Here is a 19093-nt window from a genome sequence, read left to right as displayed (position 1 = left end):
CCCTTTATAAAAACGCCTTCCTGAACCATTCTATTCTGTTACAGCCCTTTTGCCTTTATAAAAACGCCCTTCTGAACAATTCTGGTTTAAGTTTACAGGATGACAGAAGCGTGGGAGCCCACACAGCTGCTGGCGAAACGTCAGGAAAGAAAATACCAAGACCATGGTCGCACAGCCTGGATAACCTACAAGAACCGATGAACTCTGACCGTGAAAGCCTTCGACAATAGCCTAAAAGTAGTTTTCATAACAGAGTATTTGTGTTGTATTTCAACAAGTGAAACATTCATCCATTCCAAAACAGTATGGCAGAAAAAAGGTTCCCCACCCCTGCCTTCTACTGAATCAGACCCTCGGTCCCTCAAAGTCAGTATTGTCCACTCAGACCGGCAGCGGCTCTCCAGGGTCTCAGGCGGAGGGCTTTCACATCACCAACTCGCCTAGTCCCTTTAACTGGAGATGCCAGAGACTGAACCTGGGACATAAGAGCATAAGAAAGGCCCTGCTGGGTCAGGCCAAGGCCCATCAAGTCCAGCAGTCTGTTCACACAGTGGCCAACCAGGTGCCTCTAGGACACTGGTTCCCAACTGGGGGTCCACGGACCCCCAGGGGTCTGCGAGAACTAAATTAAGGTCCGCGAAACAAAGTTATAAACCCATAATAAATTAATCTTTTCAATTAAAAGTTCTCTATTATAAAAAAAACATATTCAAATATTATTCTAAGTTTAATGTTGAACTAACAGTTATGATTAAAGTTTATTTTCAAATTCTCTGAATTTTTATTTTGAACCTTGGGGTCCCTGCGCCGAACAAAAAAGTCCTAGTGGTCCCTGGTCAAAAAAAGGTTGGGAACCACTGCTCTAGGAAACCACTAACAAGACGGCTGCAGCAGCACCATCCTGCCTGTGCTCCACCGCACCCAAAATAATAGGCCTGCTCCTCTGATACTAGAGAGAATAAGTATGCAGCATGACTAGTACCCATTTTAACTAGTAGCCATGAACACCCCTCTCCTCCATGACCACGTCCACTCCCCTCTTAAAGAAGCGAGCTGTGGCTCACGAAAGCTCCTACCCTGCCAGAAAATATTTTTGTTAGTCTTTAAGGCGCTACTGGACTCTTGCCCTTTCCCCCTCTTAAAGCCTTCCAAGCTGGCAGCCATCACCACATCCCATCCTGGGGCAGGGAGTTCCACCATTTAACCGCGCGTTGTGTGAAGAAGAAGAAGAAGAAGAAGAAAAAAGGCTTCTGTTTTGAATCTCCCCCCCTCCAGCTTCAGCAGACGGCCCCGCGTTCCGGTCCTGCGGGAGAGGGAGAAGGGACCTCCTGCGCGCCGTTGAGCCGGGGCCCCTCCCCTGTGGCGTCAGGGAAACGGTTTGCCTCCCCGGCCGCGACTGCTCGAGGCGGCTTCTCTCCGGGCGCGTCTCCCGACTCGGCTCAGAACCCGGCCAGGGCAGGGCGCGAACTACACTTCCCAGCGTGCCTCGGCGCTGCCAAGGCGGAACGCGTTTTTGCGCTGTCCCTCGCGGGGCCAGGTAGCAGCCGGCGGGGGAGACTGTCAGGCGCTGACGGGCGGCCGGACGCGCCCAGTGTGCGGCTGCTGCTGCTGCTCCCGCCGAGGCGCGGCTGGCGGTTTCGGGCCGGGGGTGAGGGGGAGGGGAAGGGTGAAGGGTGAGGGGGGGGGCGCTCCGGCCGCGACGACGGCTCCGGCCATGGACGAGCAGGCGGGCCCCGGCGTCTTCTTCAGCAACAACAACAACAACAACGCGCTGTTGCTGCCGCCGCCTCCGGGCGGGGCCGGGCCGGGCCTGGAGCCGGGGGAGGCGGCGGCGGCGGCGGCGGCGGCTGCCGGGGGCTCCTCGGCCGCGCCGGCGCCGGCCTCTGCGGCGCGGGCTCAGTACAGCGTCCCCGGCATCCTGCATTTCCTGCAGCACGAGTGGGGCCGCTTCGAGGCCGAGAGAGCCGAGTGGGAGGCGGAGCGGGCGGAGCTGCAGGTGAGCGATTCCCTGGCTGCCCTAACACGTTCCCGATACATTTTACAGAAAGGAAAAGGGATGACGGCAAACGGCTAAATCGGTGGATCTTCCACAGTCAGGGGAAGTCTACCCGGCTGTCGCAGACGCTTTCCCCCGCCGCCTCCGGACACGCGTGCGCGCCAGCAGACGCGTGTACATCTCTTCCCACCCCGTATGTAGTCAAAAAGGGCAAGAGTCCAGTAGCACCTTAAAGACTAACAAAAATATTTTCTGGTAGGGTATGAGCTTTCGTGAGCCACAGCTCACTTCTTCAGATACTGAAGAAGTATCTGAAGAAGTGAGCTGTGGCTCACGAAAGCTCATACCCTACCAGAAAATATTTTTGTTAGTCTTTAAGGTGCTACTGGACTCTTGCCCTTTTTGACTACTGCAAACAGACTAACACGGCTACCCACCGTGAATTATCTTCATGGAAGGCACCCCGTATGTGAGTGTCAAATGCCGTCAAGTCGCAGCCGACTTATGGCGACCCCTTTTTGGGGTTTTCATGGCAGGAAACCAACAGAGGTGGTTGGCCAGTGCCTTCCTCTGCACAGCAACCCTGGACTTCCTTGGTGGTCTCCCATCCAAATACTAACCAGGGCTGACCCTGCTTAGCTTCTGAGATCTGACAAGGTCAGGCTCGCCCAGTAGACCTGGCCCCTGGGAAAAGCCGTCTGCTGGAGGCCAGGTCATCCGAGCTGGTAGACGTGTGTGTGTGTGTTCTCTGTTATACAAATATATGTGTGTGTGTGTGTGTGTGAAGTGCCGTCAAGTCGCAGCCGACTTATGGCGACCCCATTTTTTGGGATTTTCATGGCAAGAGACTAACAGAGGTGGTTTACCAGTGCCTTCCTCTGCACAGCAACCCTGGACTTCCTTGGTGGTCTCCCATCCCAATACTAACCAGGGCCGACCCTGCTTAGCTTCTGAGATCTGATCAGGCTAAATAATATTCCTTGTCGTTCTCCTTTTCTCAATCTCTTTCTCTACAGCTTATTTCCCCGCCCCCCAGGAGGCAGGGCTGAGCCTAGGGTTGCCATCCTCCAGATGTAGCTTGTATCATATTATATTTAGCACTTTGTGATATATACTTTTGCTCCTGTTTGCTTCCTTACATCCTCCGGATACTAGCTGGAGATCTCCTGCTATTACAACTGACCTCCGGCTGATAGAGATCAGCTCACCTGGAGAAAAGGGGACAATTTAGCAATTGGACTCTATGGCATTGTAGTCCCTCCCCTCCCCAAACCCCCGCCCTCCTCAGGCTCCGCCCCCAAAACCTCCCGCTGGTGGCGAAGAGGGACCTGGCAACCCTAGCTGAGCCTCAGGGACGCTTTCTAGTGTCCAGGCTCACTCTGGGGGGTCTTCGTGCAGTTCTGCGCCTCTGAACATATGCAGAGAGCTTGCCTTTCCCCACTCGGTGGCTGTAGTCAGCTTTCCTCTGAGGTTATGTAGGCTGATTTTATTGCTTTTCTGAAGAAAGGGAACTTCGGCTGCTGCTCAGGGGAGAGCCACTCAAATGGGAAGGAGCCCTTTGGCACCGCGGATTGTCCATGCCTACTGTGTGCAGAGCGTGAGAAGCAAAGATTCAGAGTGACTCTATGGCCATTTATGCACGGGAGGTTTTGCCTTGGATTTGCCACTCTCTAGATGCCCATTTTCCCCATCCAATTTCTCAGAACTCTCAATGGGGGCTTATTGTTGGGTTTTGAGAATTCAGATGGGGAAAATGTGCATCTAGAGAGTGGCAAATCCAAGGCAAAACCTCCCGTGTGTAAATGGCTTATGACTTTGGCATCATCATCAAAGGCCGGCACAATATTAGTTGTGTGTGTTGTCTTCACCTCTGAAAGCGCAGCATGGGAGATAAGGTCCAAGGGTGGTAGAAACTGGTTGCTTTTATTGCTATGAGGCTGGTGGTTATGTCTCTCATCTTCATGGCATTGGTAACAATGAAGAAGTATTGAGCTACTTTTCCAATATTCAGAACATTTAACGAACGTTGTTTTAGAAATCTTTACAATCACCGGGTAATGAGGGACCCAAGTCACCTAAACGCGACTCATGTTTGACAGGTGAGAGTTTCCCACCTCCTCTCCATCACTGATGCCAGTAGAACAGTATTAGCACATAGAAGAACTCGGTGGGAGGACATTGAAACTGAATTCCTGCTGCTGCATAGGCTGGCCCTACTTTCTGTTTCTTTGGCACACCAGTGTTTGGCAGAATGGGGGAGAATGGATGATATTTCAGTTAGGGCCTGTTGTGAATTTTGAAGGAAACGTTTGAGTACGTAAAGCATGTGTGAAAAAGCTAGTTAGCAGTAGGTAAAAGGTAAAGGTCCCCTGTGCAAGCACCGGGTCATTCCTGACATCCCAACGTTTCCAAGGCAGACTTTGTTTGCGGGGTGGTTTGCCAGTGCCTTCCCCATTGCCAGTTATATTTATTTATTTCACATACCTGCCCCTGTAAGTCAGGTGAAGCTGAATCTACTGTGCATGTCTTTTTCAGGTGCTCTTTCTACCAGGAAGTCCGATGCTAGCTAATTTCCCCTCTCCTTGATCTAATAAAGAATAGCTCAGAGGAAGGGAGGCTGAGGAGTCTCCTAAGGGATGGGTCAACCAGAGGGTGAAGCAAGTAGCGAAATTCTGTGCTGCAATATATAAGATCTGCCAGACAAACCTGGGGCTTAGTAATTTAACAAAATGGAGAATGTTTTATTAATTTGAGGTTTGTTTAGATTATATAAACTGTCTATGAATTGTATATCCTATAGTTTTAGTTATTGTAAATTCTCCAGCTTTAATTCTGTAACTGATATGAATTTTAATGGCATTTGCCTTATTAATAAATGAATCTGAATCTATTTCGCCCCAGTGGGGACCCAAAGTGACTTAAGTTGTTCTCTCCTCTGTTTTATCCTCTCAACAGCCCTGTGAGGTAGATTAGGCTGAGCATGTGCGACTGGCCCACAGTCACCCTGCAGACTAACATGGTAGAGTGGGGATTTGAACCTTGTTGTCTGAGATCCTAGTCTGACACTCTAACCACTACACCACGCTGGCTCTCACAAGTGGGGCTTGGTGTGTATGAGCATATTATTTGATATTGCTGCATGTTTGCAAATTAGATGAATTGCAAGAAGTACAAGGTCTATGGGTAGTATATTGTTAAGCTCTGAATAATACAACAGGAAAAAGGGCTATTTTTTTTTAAAGGACGGAAAATGGGGGAGGGGGGAGTCCTATAGAGAACAGTGATGCTGCGCTAACAAAAAGGTGGCGCAACACTGCCCTTGCTTAAGGGGGCGTTCCTGGGCTGGAAGGGGTTGGGAAGCTGCCTAAAGGCAGCTCTGCCCCCTAGAATGCTCCTGGGATGCTGGCGCAAGGATTTGCACTGGGAGGAGGCCGGCAGGAGGCCGAGCGGGCATGGTGGATAATGCAGAATGGAATAGAAGAGGGTGCCCACTGGCAGGCTGTATCATTATTGGGTATTAAAAAAAGCTCAAGGAACAGTAGCAAATAAATACTCATTTGGGTGACTTTTCGCTCTAGACTTTTTTTTTGCTCATTCGGAGAACCTTCTGTTTGTGTTGCTGAGCATTTTGATTTTGTTTTTCCATCTGTGTTTTTTCTTTGTCTTATAACCCTGTTCATTTTGGCTTCTTCTGCAAGGTACTTAAAAGAAAAGAATACTTTCCTATTTTCTCACTGTCTCTGAAACGTGTTGCTCATCAAAAGCTCTAATGCTTTATACCAAGATTGATAATTAGTGACAGTGGTGTAAGAACGACTATCATTCAGTTTTATTGTATGTGTTTAGATTTCATTGGTTGTATACCTAAAAGTTGTATTATTGTAGTAGAATTAAGAATCCCAGTCTGCGTAACATACCATCTATATTCTTTTTCCTAGTAGTCTTGTGACCGGCCTTTTCTACCAACTGAGGGGGACTCACACAGCCTCTAGGGTTTTTGCGGAACTAGGTTTGCTTTAAAACTATAAACCTTCCCCTCAGTTACCAGGTGTTTTTAAGGTAGCAAGGCTTTGGGTTCACCGCTGTGAGGTAAGTTTTTTTGTGAGCAGGTAGAATACAAAGATCACTGAGGCAGAAATTGTATATAAACAATTTTTTTAAATTAAAAAATTGGATTAAAAAATTAAATTGGATTTTTTTATTTGTTGGATTTTTTAACATTTAAATCGGATTTTTTAAAATAAAATGCGTTTTGAGGAAAAAGCTATCTAAAGATAGTTTTCTGTTTAAAATGCATTATAGTCCAAAGATTATTCATCATGAAATAATAATTAGTTTTTAATTATGTAGCATGAGGCTGTATATTCATGCAATGTTTAAATTTTTGGTAAATGAATTCCATTAACCCATTCACAATTTCATACTCTTCCAGAGATTTCGGTAAGATTATTTTGGGCAGTTTTTCTGTCTAGAAATATTATCACAGATGCTTGGTTTTGCAGTGTGAGGAGGGAGGGGCAAGCAGTAAAAATGGAAGTGAAACCTTTTGAGCAGAATACCCACAAGTCTTGGGATCTTTGTGTGTGTAGCCTGAGGGTTATCATGTTATTCTCTCCCTGTAGGAGAAAATCTATAATGACAGCAAGAGACACAGTTTGGGAATATTTTAATGAAGTTCCTCTACCTATGGGTAAAAACCGGCCTGGTGCCCCGAATGAAACTGGAGATAGTTCACCTCGCAATAATTTCATAATTATCTATCTATGTATTTCTAATAGTCTAACCAAATCAGTAATTTTTGATATAACTGTAAAACTAATCCGAAAAGTTGTTATTCTAAAAAAATGGAACCTTCATCTGGTTATAAATATTAAGACCGGTAAGAATGAGTCTTTATGTAGAAAATCATGATTTAAATCTAGTCTTGCTGACGTATGATTTAAATCGTGATTTAAATCATGATTTACATCAAATCCACCCTGATTTATTTATTTATACGTTGGTTTCAAGGAACAGATTAGCAGCACAGGTCCCCAGATAGTCAGAGGAAAAACCTGGCTGAGGCACGTAAATTTAAGGTAGTTACGGCTTCAGAGCATGATTTGAACTTTCTTTAATGCTTTCAAGCATAAACACGCTTTTACTGGCTAGCCCATTACGTTGGATCCTCTCACACACACAGGCTTCCACCCACATCAATCTGCCTTTCTCAAGAGTCAGACTAAATGGTATGAGATCGGCTGATTACCAGAGACAGGCCTAACAATTGGGTAATCTCTTCCAGAGGTTGAGCTAAACCGCTTTGCCACACTACTAGGCAGAGCTACCCTTCAAACTGTCTGCTCTTTTACTAGGGTTGCCAACCTCCAGGTGGTGGCTGGAGATCTCCTGCTATTATAACTGATCTCCAGCCGATAGAGATCAGTTCACCTGGAGAAAATGGCCACTTTGGCAATTGTACTCTATGGCATTAAAGTCCCTCCCCTCACCAAACCCCGCCCTCCTCAGGCTCCGCCCCAAAAACTTCCTGCTGGTAGTGAAGAGGGACCTGGCAACCCTGTCTTATCACTATTTCGAGTTAGGCATAAACTAACTCCTGCTGTGCTCCCCTCTAATATTCCATCCCTCCTCTAAAAGGTGATTGGATATTGGAGCAGCACTCCCACGGGATCAGCTGAGTGGTTGTTTTCCCCTTCAGGGGCAGGACAGCCTCCTGTCCATAATAAGATTCTACAATTAATTTCAGTTGATTTATTTATGGTCATTTGACCAGCAGATAAACAACGATAACATAAGATTCTATAGAATTTACAATGGAACGCAAGGAACCAGAAATATGGAATGATGCGCATTTGTATTGAGCCAGGAAATGAAGGATAATGTTTGGTTGTATTTTTGAGATTTGAAAAGATGTTAAGTGGAGAGTGGGTGAAATGCAATCCAAGAAACTGTTCTGGCTGATTGCTAGTTCTCTAATATTCTTCCTGAATTTAGAACTTCAGTGAAGATTTGGTTTAGTGAAGTATGGATGAATGTAGCCATTTTGTAATCCAACTGTAGAGGGAGCGAGTCATTTTGGATCCTGTTGTTTCCAAAGTGTTTTGGGATATCATGCAAGGGGGGTGTCAATTGAGTTTACTGTGGTTGCTGTGATGGTGGTCATGTCTCAAAATTGACTTTAAGGGGAGCACCCTTGCTTCTGCACTAGCTGTGCTGTTAATAATGAGTTTCCTTGTTGCCTTGGATATTTCAAGGTTATTAAAATTGCTCATTTGGATGTGTTCTGTACAGATTTGTAATCTGTGTGTACATTTATGGTTTGCTAGAAGAATAATATGATTAATGAAGTTGTTGAATTTGTTATAGGTCATGCATCCCAAAGTCCTAATACCTGTCTACATTATTAGACTATCTTGCCTGATCTTCATTCATTCATTCACTCATTCACTCATTCATTCGAGTTATACCCCATCCTCTCTGGCATCGGCTAACTTAGGTTCCACCTCTTCTTTGCATGTCAGACTGTGGCTTTCACCCGTGGATGAAATGTAGGAAAAGCAAATAACATTTTGGCATTAAAGTATGCTCTTTTGTCTGTAGGGATAACTTAAAAAACAATTCTATTGGAATTACTGTTAACTTGTATAATCTTTTTTTCTTGTGAAAGTATATTGGGATAGAAAGGTTACCTCTAAGCTCCTTTTCTTCCTCTGTGACTAGGAATAGCAGCACTTCAAGCTGCAAGTAAGCAGATGGTATTTTAAATAGAAAGGTACTTTTTTGGAGAGTAGGGGGACATCTCATAGTGTGATTGCAGTGTTTTTGGGAACAGTATTTGTTTTAAATAGTCTTTGGCTACCCAGATGAACAATAATTTTAGATTAACGAACTCAAACTCTTGGCTACAGTTCCTTTCTTAGTAAGGGAAAAATGAAAAGTTAGTAATCATACTTTTCCACTATTGAACTGTTTGCTCATGACCAAAGAAAGGCAAGCTCAACCTGTTCTCAGTGAGCTGCTGTATCAGAAAAGCAAAGAACGACTTCCTCTTTAGAAAGCAGAGAAGAAGAGCATTCTGGCTGATTTGTGCAAATAGTAATGTTTCACATACATAAATACACAGTTTAATTTTTCTTAATTTAAAAAAAATATATTGTAATGTGTGTGAAGGCACATCCAGTTTGGGGAAGGGGGAGATGGCATGTGTACTCAAGGTGACTGCATTTAAATAACGTGCACTTAAAATAAGGTGACTGCCCTTACAGAGTAAGTTCACTACTGAAGTTATGAATGTACTTCGATTTAGTACTCACCTATATTTATACTGTATTCTGGGTTGCTAATTGCTTTTCAGGTAAAGCAATCTAATATCTATGGAAATGTCTTTGGAAAACTTTTTCATGAAAAAAATATACAGAAGGACATGTAGAATGCTGTATAGTGAAAAACAGAAACTTGGAATCTGTCTGTTCTTTGCTCAGAACACTCTCTTAATCTTAGTGACTCAGTGTTCTAAAAGGCAGCACATCACATTCTTTCTATATTAATGGGCGTACTATTGGTCAATTAAGCTCATCAAAATGTGAACTGGAATCAGTGTTGCCCAGCCATTTATTGAAAGGAGCAACAGATGGGAGCACCATTGTCCTCCCCATTAACAGTCACTGCTGTGGTGTAGTGGTTAAGAATGTGGTGGACTCTAATCTGGAGAACCGGGTTTGATTCTCCACTCCTCCACATGAGCGGTGGACTCTAATCTGGTGAACTGGATTTGTTTCCCCTTAGGCCAGTCACAGTTCTCTCAGAACTCTCTCAGCCTCACCTACCTCACAAGGTGCCTGTTGGGGGGGGGGAAGGGGAGGCAATTGTAAGGCTCTTTGACTCCTTAAAGGTAGAGAAAAGCAGGGTATAAAAAACAACTCTTCTATTATTAAAAAGTCTAATTATGATAACTCAGTCTTCTCTTATTGTGAGCCCCATTTGCAAGCCATCAGGCAGAAAGGTGGCATGGAAATACTTTAAATAAATGTCCTTTCCCGCTTATCTTAATTTTTCTTACTGTAATTTTTGCTCTAGCCTGGCAAGGAAAATCTGTGCATAAAAGCAACTCTCATGTGCAGCAGATGTTACCAGAGATAGACATCTGGGTGTGCATCACCATTTTCATTGCAGTTTTCAGCCAGTCCTCATTGAACTGTCTGAGTGAAAATGAGGGTCTGCATCCCCATCTGGAGCCTCCAGTTACAGGTGGGCCTGGGTCCTTTGTCTTTTTGGGATGGAGCTAAAAATCTGTGTCTTCCAATTTTGTTATTCTTTTGCCTTTTGGGAACAGCACTTTTGAGTTAGTAGTAGGTCAAGCTCAATAATTTTTCAGAATACATCCCTGTTATGAGCATCATCCTGTTAGTGCAGTAAAGCTTTGCTTGTCTACAAAGGAGCTATGGTATAGGTGGCAAAGAAATTTGTGACAAGAGCTCTGCTCACGACCTGAGTTCGATCCCGACGGAAGTCGGTTTCAGGTAGCCGGCTCAAGGTTGACTCAGCCTTCCATCCTTCCGAGGTCGGTGAAATGAGTACCCAGCTTGCTGGGGGTAAAGATGACTGGGGAAGGCACTGGCAAACCACCCCGCAAACAAAGTCTGCCTAGGAAACGTCGGGATGTGACATCACCTTATGGGTCAGGAATGACCCGGTGCTTGCACAGGGGACCTTTACCTTTACCAAGCTAACAGAAGTTGAGGAGTTCAGTTCTCAAGGATTTCTTTCTGAATGCTGCTGAGGCAATAATTATGTGGTGTGCTCTTGCTGTGCTCTTAGCAGTTGAATGTTCTTCCTTTCTTTTGAACTTTTTTTCTTGTTTTTAAATTTAAACATTATTTCAGCCAAAACAAAACCGTCAGAATAAAGTATCTGAGTAGATACTGTCATTTAAATTTTATTTAATGTATAGTAAAGCTTCACTTCTTTACTTACGTTAATGATATTGTTCACATGGCCAATTCGGCCCTGGACAATGTCACACTGAGATCAAAGTAAGAAAAAAAAGAAAAAGTAAGTAACTAGCCCATAAAGAAATTAATATTTTTTAATCTTAATTGTCTGGGAAAGAAAATTGGCAACTGCCAATGTAATATTAAAATCTACCCCTGCTAAAAAAAAGCTTCACTTCATGTTTGCAGTCTCTCTATTCTTCAGGTCACAATTATTTGCTCATATAATTATGGTAGTGATTGCCATTCTAATAATGCCATTCTGCTCTAGGCTATATGTGTAATTATACACAATTGTGACAAACAACACTGGGCTCTTATTAGACATGTGAGTTTCCCATTAACTGGATCTTTATTGCATGTTGCTTAAATGGCTACAGATTGTAATTAATCGAACCTGGTGTGTGTGTGTATGCGAGTGAATTGTAACAGGAGTATGCCTGTATGCACTTGGCTAAGCTAGGAGCCTAATTTGAGAAGAGAATTGAATGTAGTGAAAGACATTCTGTGTAGGATGGTAGTGCCTTCAGAAACTGAACTACTCAAATTGTGTAACAGCCTTCCAAGAGGTGAGGTGGAATCTCTATTTTAATGATATTTAAAGGTTAAGAATGCCCAGTGTAACTAGAGAAATAAAGTAGTATTCGTAGGCAACTCTTAAAAATACTAGTACATATGCAGCATGGTTAAAAATGGCATCTTATTTTGCTGAACAAATGGACCAGGGAGTTCCCGTGTGGGATGGTATTGTCCTAGTCTTACTGTTATGTGTTAGTCACACAGAGGGGTTCGAACTTTGGAAAACTTGTTTGATCAGCTAAAGCAGTCTCTGGGCTTGTGAGAAGGATTGCTTCCAGATGGTGTGTGGGGCTACATGTAGCGTTTTGAGAGCAAAGTGTTTTGAAGCATTTAATTCTTATTGAGGATCACATTTTTCTCATTTTAAAGTCTCCGAGGGACAGCATACTGTGACAGTATCAAGATCTGTATACCCAACATTTGAAATAAAACACCCTCTCAGAACGGATACTCCTTAGATTTCCAGCATCCATAGGTAGCTTTGTGCAGGCACCGTGGCACCCTTAGCTAGCTGCCTGAGATACTACAAAGAATTTTGTACCTTGCAAAATATAAGCATCTGTCCTTTACAAAAACAAAACACAAGTGCCTTTCTTACATCTGTAGTCAGTGTCTGCCCTTATCAGATTGGTTTTGAGTCAGTTTGGGTAGCTATGTTAGCTGTGCTTGGGATAGGTTATGGTAGACTGTGCACCATTTATAGGTGACTGGGATAATATTTCTGTTTATGCCCTATAAGTAGCACGGATGTTTCTGCCTTCAACCACAGTGATTTCATAGTTCAGGGTCTTTGTATTTTTGGACTTTGATCCTGGCCACTAAGACCTTGGGTGATGTATAGCAGAGGGCATTGATATATGTTTCGAAGAGTTCATAGGTGGGGTCCCCATTCTAGTGCTTGTGAGTGCTGTAGCACATTGCTGACACCTTTCCTGTGCCTGCCAAGTGTTTTTAGAAAGTGGGCATGGCGTGCTGGAGCTTTTGCCCATCAGGGCTTCTGGTTGGCTATTGGAGATGTGACTGACTGTCCAGCTTAAAAAAACCCTCAAACATTTTCCAGCAGGAGCTGCCACCACAACATGGGGATATTCATTATGTGACTCGAAGGTCACATAAAAGAAAATACTTTAAAACAATATGTTCATTTAAAAAGGCATCCTGTTAAGTAGAGCTTCTGTCTGAAATGTTGAAGAGTTCGTATTAGTCACACGTAATCTCACTCCCTGACATTTTGTGCTTGGCTGTGCCTCCTATGTCAGGATTCCAAAGGAGGCCACAGGCTCAAAAAGGTTAGGGACTGGGGAAGCGGTGGCAATCAGTTATGCTCCCCTGCCCTTTCACAGCAAGAAGCTGAAAACAGGGCAAATTCTTCATTATTTATAAAGAGATCCATTTTCAAACCTTTTGAAAATAGTTTCAGAACTTCTTTGGAAGTAATTATGTGTTGGGAGGTTGGACCTGTGTACTCGAATGCAGTGGCTATTATTGCGGTGCCACTATCAGGCCAGCATATGTATCTTAGTCCTTATTTCATTTTACCTGAAAGGATGAATAGCTCTTCAGGTAAAATGATAGGAGGATCTGAGCCTGACATGAAACAGCTCAGTACTCTCTTTTGTTAAGGAGGTACTTATACTATAGGTGGAAATGATGATTTATCAATCAACTAAAGCCTCGGGTCAGCTCTTAGTACTTTAAACCTGCTTTGAGAACATAGCAGAATTAAAAATGTTGGGCTTTCTAGCTCTTAACAGTTATCTTTATTTTAGTTTTGCCATCTTTATCTGTCTTTAATTTTATTCTGAAATGTCAATAAAACTGAGAGGTGTGTTGATGGATTTCATATTGGTGTGGTGTTGAATAAGGTTCAGCTTGAAGGACTTTAGAGAATGTGCTCCACCCATACAGACAAAACATCATTATCTCTACTTCAGCTCCTCCCCATCTTCAGGAAGAAATTGTGACAACTGAATTGGAATGCAGACCTTTTAGCCGAGAAGGTTCTGCAGAACCTGTTGGTGATATTTTATAGGGTGTGGGTGTAAAAATGAATCACATAAACTCCCTTAGGAGTGTCTTCAGGGCAGCCCCATGGGCCTGTTGCTCATGGTACATTCAAAAGCATAATTTGCATTCCTGGGATTAAAATATTGTTAAATATTTAAAATATTGTTAAATATTTTACAGTCAGATTTTAGTTTAGGCCTCTAGTATGCAAACAGATGAGACTTAAGTTGACATTACATACTCTTGGGTGTTGTGTTTTGACTAATTCAAAAAATGCATTAGGGGAGTTTTCAAGTAAAAGAAAATGAGTTCTGTACCACCAGACTTTTGCTACCGTTCATCAAAGCCGTAACTTTTAAAAATCACGTTTGTATTTATTTAAAACATTTTTGTGCCACCTTTCCATCCCATCAGGGTCTCCAAGGCAGTGAACTTGAAAACATTAGAACAATTAAAAATAACATTGAAACTATAAAATAATTCAGTAAAAACATACAACCCAGAACCAGAGAGGAGGACAATTAACTTATTGAGGGGTATGCTAACTGAAGCAAAAAAGTATTTTCCTGTTGTCAAAAGGCAGAGGTACAGGGAGACAAATGAATCTCCCTGGGGAAGGAGCTCCAAAGTTTTGGTGGCATGACCAAGAAGGCCCTTTCTCAGGTTGCCACCTGCCTAGCCTCAGATGGTGGGGGCAACAGAAGCAGGACCTCTGAAGATGACTGGAGTGAATGGGTAGGTGCATATGGGAGAAGGTGATCCTTAAGGTATGTTGGTCCCAGGTCATATAGACCTTTAAAGGCCAATATCAGCACCTTGAATTGAGCCTGGAAGCAAATTGGAAGCCAGGGTAGATGGAACAAGACTGGAGTGATATGGTCCCTGCGACGCACTACAGTCAACACTCTGGCCACAGCATTCTGTACCAGCTGTAGCTTCTGGACAGTCTTCAAGGACAGCCCCATGTAGATCTCATTGCAGTAACCTAATCTAGATGTTACTAGGGCATGCGCCACAGTAGCAAAATCTTTTCTGCCCAGAATGGGCTGCAGCTGGCTCACCAGCCAAAGCTGGTGAAAGGTGCCCCTGGCCACCGCTGCCAACTGTTCATCCAATAGAAGGTCCAAGAGCACCCCCCAAGCTATGAACCTGCCGCTTCAGAGGGAGTGCAACTCCATCCAGAACAGGGGATGACCCACTTCCTGGGTTAGACCTTCCCTCCCAGCAGTAGTACCTCTGTTTTGTCCTGATGAAGTTTCATCTTGTTAGCCCTCATCTATTCCAAAACTTCCTCTAGGCACCTGTTCAGTTTCTGCAACCTTTCTGGGATCTGCTGGTAGCCCGAGATGGAGCTGAGTGTCATCTGCCTGTTGGTGGCAGCTCAGCCCAAATCTCCAGATGACCTCTCCCATAGCTTTACAATATGGAACCTTAGGGAATGCTAGAGGCTGGCAGGGTGGCAGAGCAGCAGTCCCCCATTGAGGTAGGACCAGAACCACCGCAGAACAGTGCCTCCCAGTCCTGAAAGGTGATCCAGAAGGATACTATGATTGATGGTATTGAAAGCCACCAAGAGGTCCAGGAGAATTAAAAGTGTTGCATTTCCTCAGTCCACCTCCTGGTACCTGTCATGGTCGATGAAGGCTTTTTTCAGTCCTTTAACCAGGCCTGAAACCAGATTGGAACGGATCCAAACAATGTTTCCCTTACCCAAGGCTCTCGGGCTGGTATTCATGGTTCTCCTCTCCTCCATTTTCCTCTCAAAACAATCCTCTGAGAGAGGTTATGCTAAGAGAAGCTGTGGCCCATCCAGTGAACTTCATGGCTAATGGGGAAATTGAATTTGGGTCTCCCAGGTCCAGCAATGAAACCACTACACTGTGCTGGTGCTTGGAGCATTGAACATAATATCTTGAACATAGAATCACTTGCTCATCACACCTGTTTATTTTCAGCACTGTGTTGCTGGTCGTATTGCAGTTTAGTCTGGGAAGATATATCGTTTATTCTCGTATTACCAACAGTGAGAGAAGTTCATGGTACATTTTGGTGTGTGGTGGCAGTGCCCCTTTCCATACAGTTGCATAGTGTTGTTCTTACCTATGTGTGTACTGTAGGATTGCTTTATCTTCAGTACAGTGAAAAGGCTAGAAAAAACACAACTTCCTTAAAATAAATATATGATAAACTTGCTTGGTGCGCAATATAATTGTCTTTATTGTATTCTGAACTCAGGCTGCCAATATACAGGGTAATAGAATTAACCATGCTAATGTTGCATAACCTCCTCTTGCTGAAGAATAGGAAGGCAAAAAGCTGTGCTACTTAGATTCTCAACAGTGACAGGTGACTTTTTTCTATAAATGGTATCTTGAAACAGAAAAAATCACAAGTATTTCTGTTTGGAAAGTGAATTTGTTTGGAATGCTTCTTTATTATTGCAGTGAGAAGTTTATGAACTGCCTGTGATAGTTGGCCCTTATTGATTTGTAACTTATAAATACTATTAGTAGATGGTAAATCTGGAGCAGTAACAGTTAGTCAGTTGCAGAAAAATTAAACGGAAGTAGCATCTTAAAGACTAATATAATTTATTCCACCATGAGTTCCCATGAATCAGAGGTTGCTTGAACTTCTGTTTAATTTTATTTGTAGCAGGTTATTTCAGAAGAACAGACTCGTAACACTTTAATTGCATGTGCTGGATAGCAGTTTACATTTTGGGCTTTCCTTGCCTTAAGAACTTTGGTAGTATTGTAAATATTTTAAAAAAATCAGAATTATTGATATTGAACAGTTGTAGGGAAGAAACTAGGGTTGTTGTTTTTTTAAAATATATATATATATATATGTCTGTAAATTGTTGTCTTTTTCAGGCCCAAATTGCCTTTCTTCAAGGGGAAAGAAAAGGACAAGAGAATCTGAAGAAGGATCTAGTGCGAAGAATAAAAATGTTGGAATATGCTCTTAAACAGGAAAGGTATTGCATTTTAAATTAGTGATTATTTGTGTTTTGAATTGTGATTACAGGAATTGCTTATCAAATTTGGAAGAGCAACATGCCCCTCAAATCCATATTCTCTCTACATTCCCCCTCCCCTAAGAAAAAGTAATGCCATAATTTGTAGCTGTAGTTGTGCAAAAAAGCCATACTTTATAGTATAGATGTTAATGTATATAAAGACAACTGAATTTTGCCCTTTGACTATTCTCGAGGTTTACCTTCAGCTTGCACCTGGTATGTAGAAACAAGCTCTTTCAGGTTGCTTTTTGAAACTTTGACTAACCACTGATAACAAATGAGAGAAATGAATGGTAAGTTTTGATGATGATATAGATGTAGTGTGTAAGGACTTTCAATTTTGGTTTTACATAACTTCCCTGATTATCTCTTAGTGAAAGTACCTTAATGTGCTGTACAATTTAAAGTGCTGTACAATTTTGAAGGGGCTAAAAGCCACTTGAGAATCTGAATGATGCACCAGTTGATAAAATGGTGTTTATTCCAATCTATATTGGAATAAATTCCTTGAACTGTTGTACTGTTGTTGTCTGAACTGCTCATTTTATGGTTTGTAGTTGAACCGTCTTCAGTTGAGAGAGGGCATAAGGCATAAATAAATTATAATTAAATTAATTAGCCTACAGCAATGCCCCAAAGAGCAAGTTTGCTGCCTATGATAGGATGAAATATCATATTGGAAATACTAAAAATGAAATCTGGCACTTTCTCTAGGAGCTATGCGTTTACAATGATGTGATGATAAATCTAGACCTCCTGGCCAGTTAAAGAGGACGAGTGTGGATGGAAATTTGGATGTGCCCAAGCTTGAGGGCTTCATCATGACGTCCCCAATTTAACTAATGTTAGTAGTAATTTAAGTCCCGTATTAAATAAATGGTATTTAACTTGGTCATGGGAAATGTACCTCTATATTAAGCATGTTGCTCAGATGGTTTGTGCAGCAGCAATGGGGCTTCCACATGGCAGTTTTCCCTGCAGTTTTCCTGCCCCATTTTCTGGGCAGCAGGTATTCCCAGTCTCTAGCCCCTTTTGTTGTACAGATGTGCCTTGCATCTCCACAATTAAAGGGGTCAGATACTTACTTTTAAATAAATGCTGGGAAATTCAAAGAACGTGGTCAGAGATTACTGTAAAGTTTTAGCAACATTCAATTGCCAATTCAAAACAAACCCCCGATGGCAGGGTGGGGCAGGATGGCTGCCATGTGGACAGGAAGATATGAACTTTCTCACCTGCATGGCAGTCAACAAAGCTTCACTGCGACCTTTCCCAAAACCTGTCAGAAAGGCAGGTTTGAAAAAGATCAAAGAAAAGCCACGGAAACCCTGGGAAGTGCAGAAATGTGCACAACTAGAATGTAATCTTAAACCAAAATAGGCCAATTAAAATAAAAAGGAGGAGATGGCATTGGATGGGTTAGTTTCATAAGAGGAGTATACCACAATTTTTTAAATTTGAGTGTAGTATATATCACTTGAGTTACAGAAAATAATGGGTTGGATGCAAGCTCTTTCCCTGTCTTCCGTAAGGGGAACGGCACTTCCGTTCACATAGTTCCTTCTTGTTTCCCCTTCTCCCTATTCAACCCCACACCACCATTCCATGGTATTCTAAGAGTCCCCCAACCCTCAAGAATAGCTGTAGGATTCTGGAGGCTGCAGCAGAAGGGGGAGTTGGGAAAGATCTATTCTATAAGTGGAGCTCTGTTGGCAGGTCTTTGGAGTTCACTTAGTGAACACCATCAGCAGAGAACTTAGTCTGTGGTGGTTGGGGATAGGCTTTTGTGATTTCCCGTTGTTGCTGTGGCTGCTTACACATGGCAGGTTTTGTTGCCGTTTTATAAGTGGAGCCCAGTGAATCAGACCAGTGACCCATCTAGTCCAGCATCCTGTTTCACACAGCAGCCAACCAGTTATCCTGGAGGGCCAAAGAAAACAGGGCATAGAGGCCGAGACCCTCCCCTACTGTTGCCTCCCAGTACTGGTATACAGAAGTTTGCTGCCTCAGGTTATGAAGGCTTCATTCAGTCACCATGGCTAGAAGCCATTGATGGACCTATCCTCCATGAATCTGTGTAATCCCCTTTTAAAGTTACCTGTGGTTGTGGCCATCATTACCTCCACTGGCAGTGAATTCCTGTTTAATTAACTGTTCAGTAAAAGAAGTATTTCCTTTTTCTGCTCTGAACCTTTCCCCCAGCAACTCTGTTGGATGTCCCTGAGTTCTAGTACTATGGGAGAGGAAGAAAAAGCTCCCTCTATCCACTTTTCCCACTTCATGCACAATTTTATAACCCTTTTTTTATAAGTCCCAGAATTTTCAGCCTTTCTTTGTAGGAAGTGTGCAGCAGTCGCATCACTTGGTTGCCCTCTTCTGTACTTTTTCCAGCTCTGTGATGTCCTTTTTGAGATACGGTGACCAGAACTGTGTACAGTATTCCAAATGAGGCAGCACCATAGAATATTCAGGGACACAATGATATTGACTGTTCTATTT

The 19093-nt window shown here is 43.1% G+C and overlaps 1 protein-coding gene across 1 annotated transcript in view; it reads left to right on the top strand.

Annotated features, from left to right (window-relative positions):
• Positions 1-1688: 1688 nt before the first annotated feature.
• STRN (striatin) overlaps positions 1689-19093 on the top strand; it is a 57254-nt gene continuing 39849 nt past the window's right edge. The window contains exons 1-2 of the mRNA XM_056852827.1: positions 1689-1996; positions 16449-16552. Coding sequence (XP_056708805.1) covers positions 1715-1996; positions 16449-16552 — 386 coding nt within the window. The 5' untranslated portion in view covers positions 1689-1714. The remainder of the gene's footprint in view (positions 1997-16448; positions 16553-19093) is intronic.

The sequence above is a fragment of the Euleptes europaea genome, chromosome 7 (assembly GCF_029931775.1).
Source record: "Euleptes europaea isolate rEulEur1 chromosome 7, rEulEur1.hap1, whole genome shotgun sequence".
In the NCBI taxonomy this organism is placed as follows: Eukaryota; Metazoa; Chordata; class Lepidosauria; order Squamata; family Sphaerodactylidae; genus Euleptes; species Euleptes europaea.
This window is presented reverse-complemented; position numbering and strand designations above follow the sequence as displayed.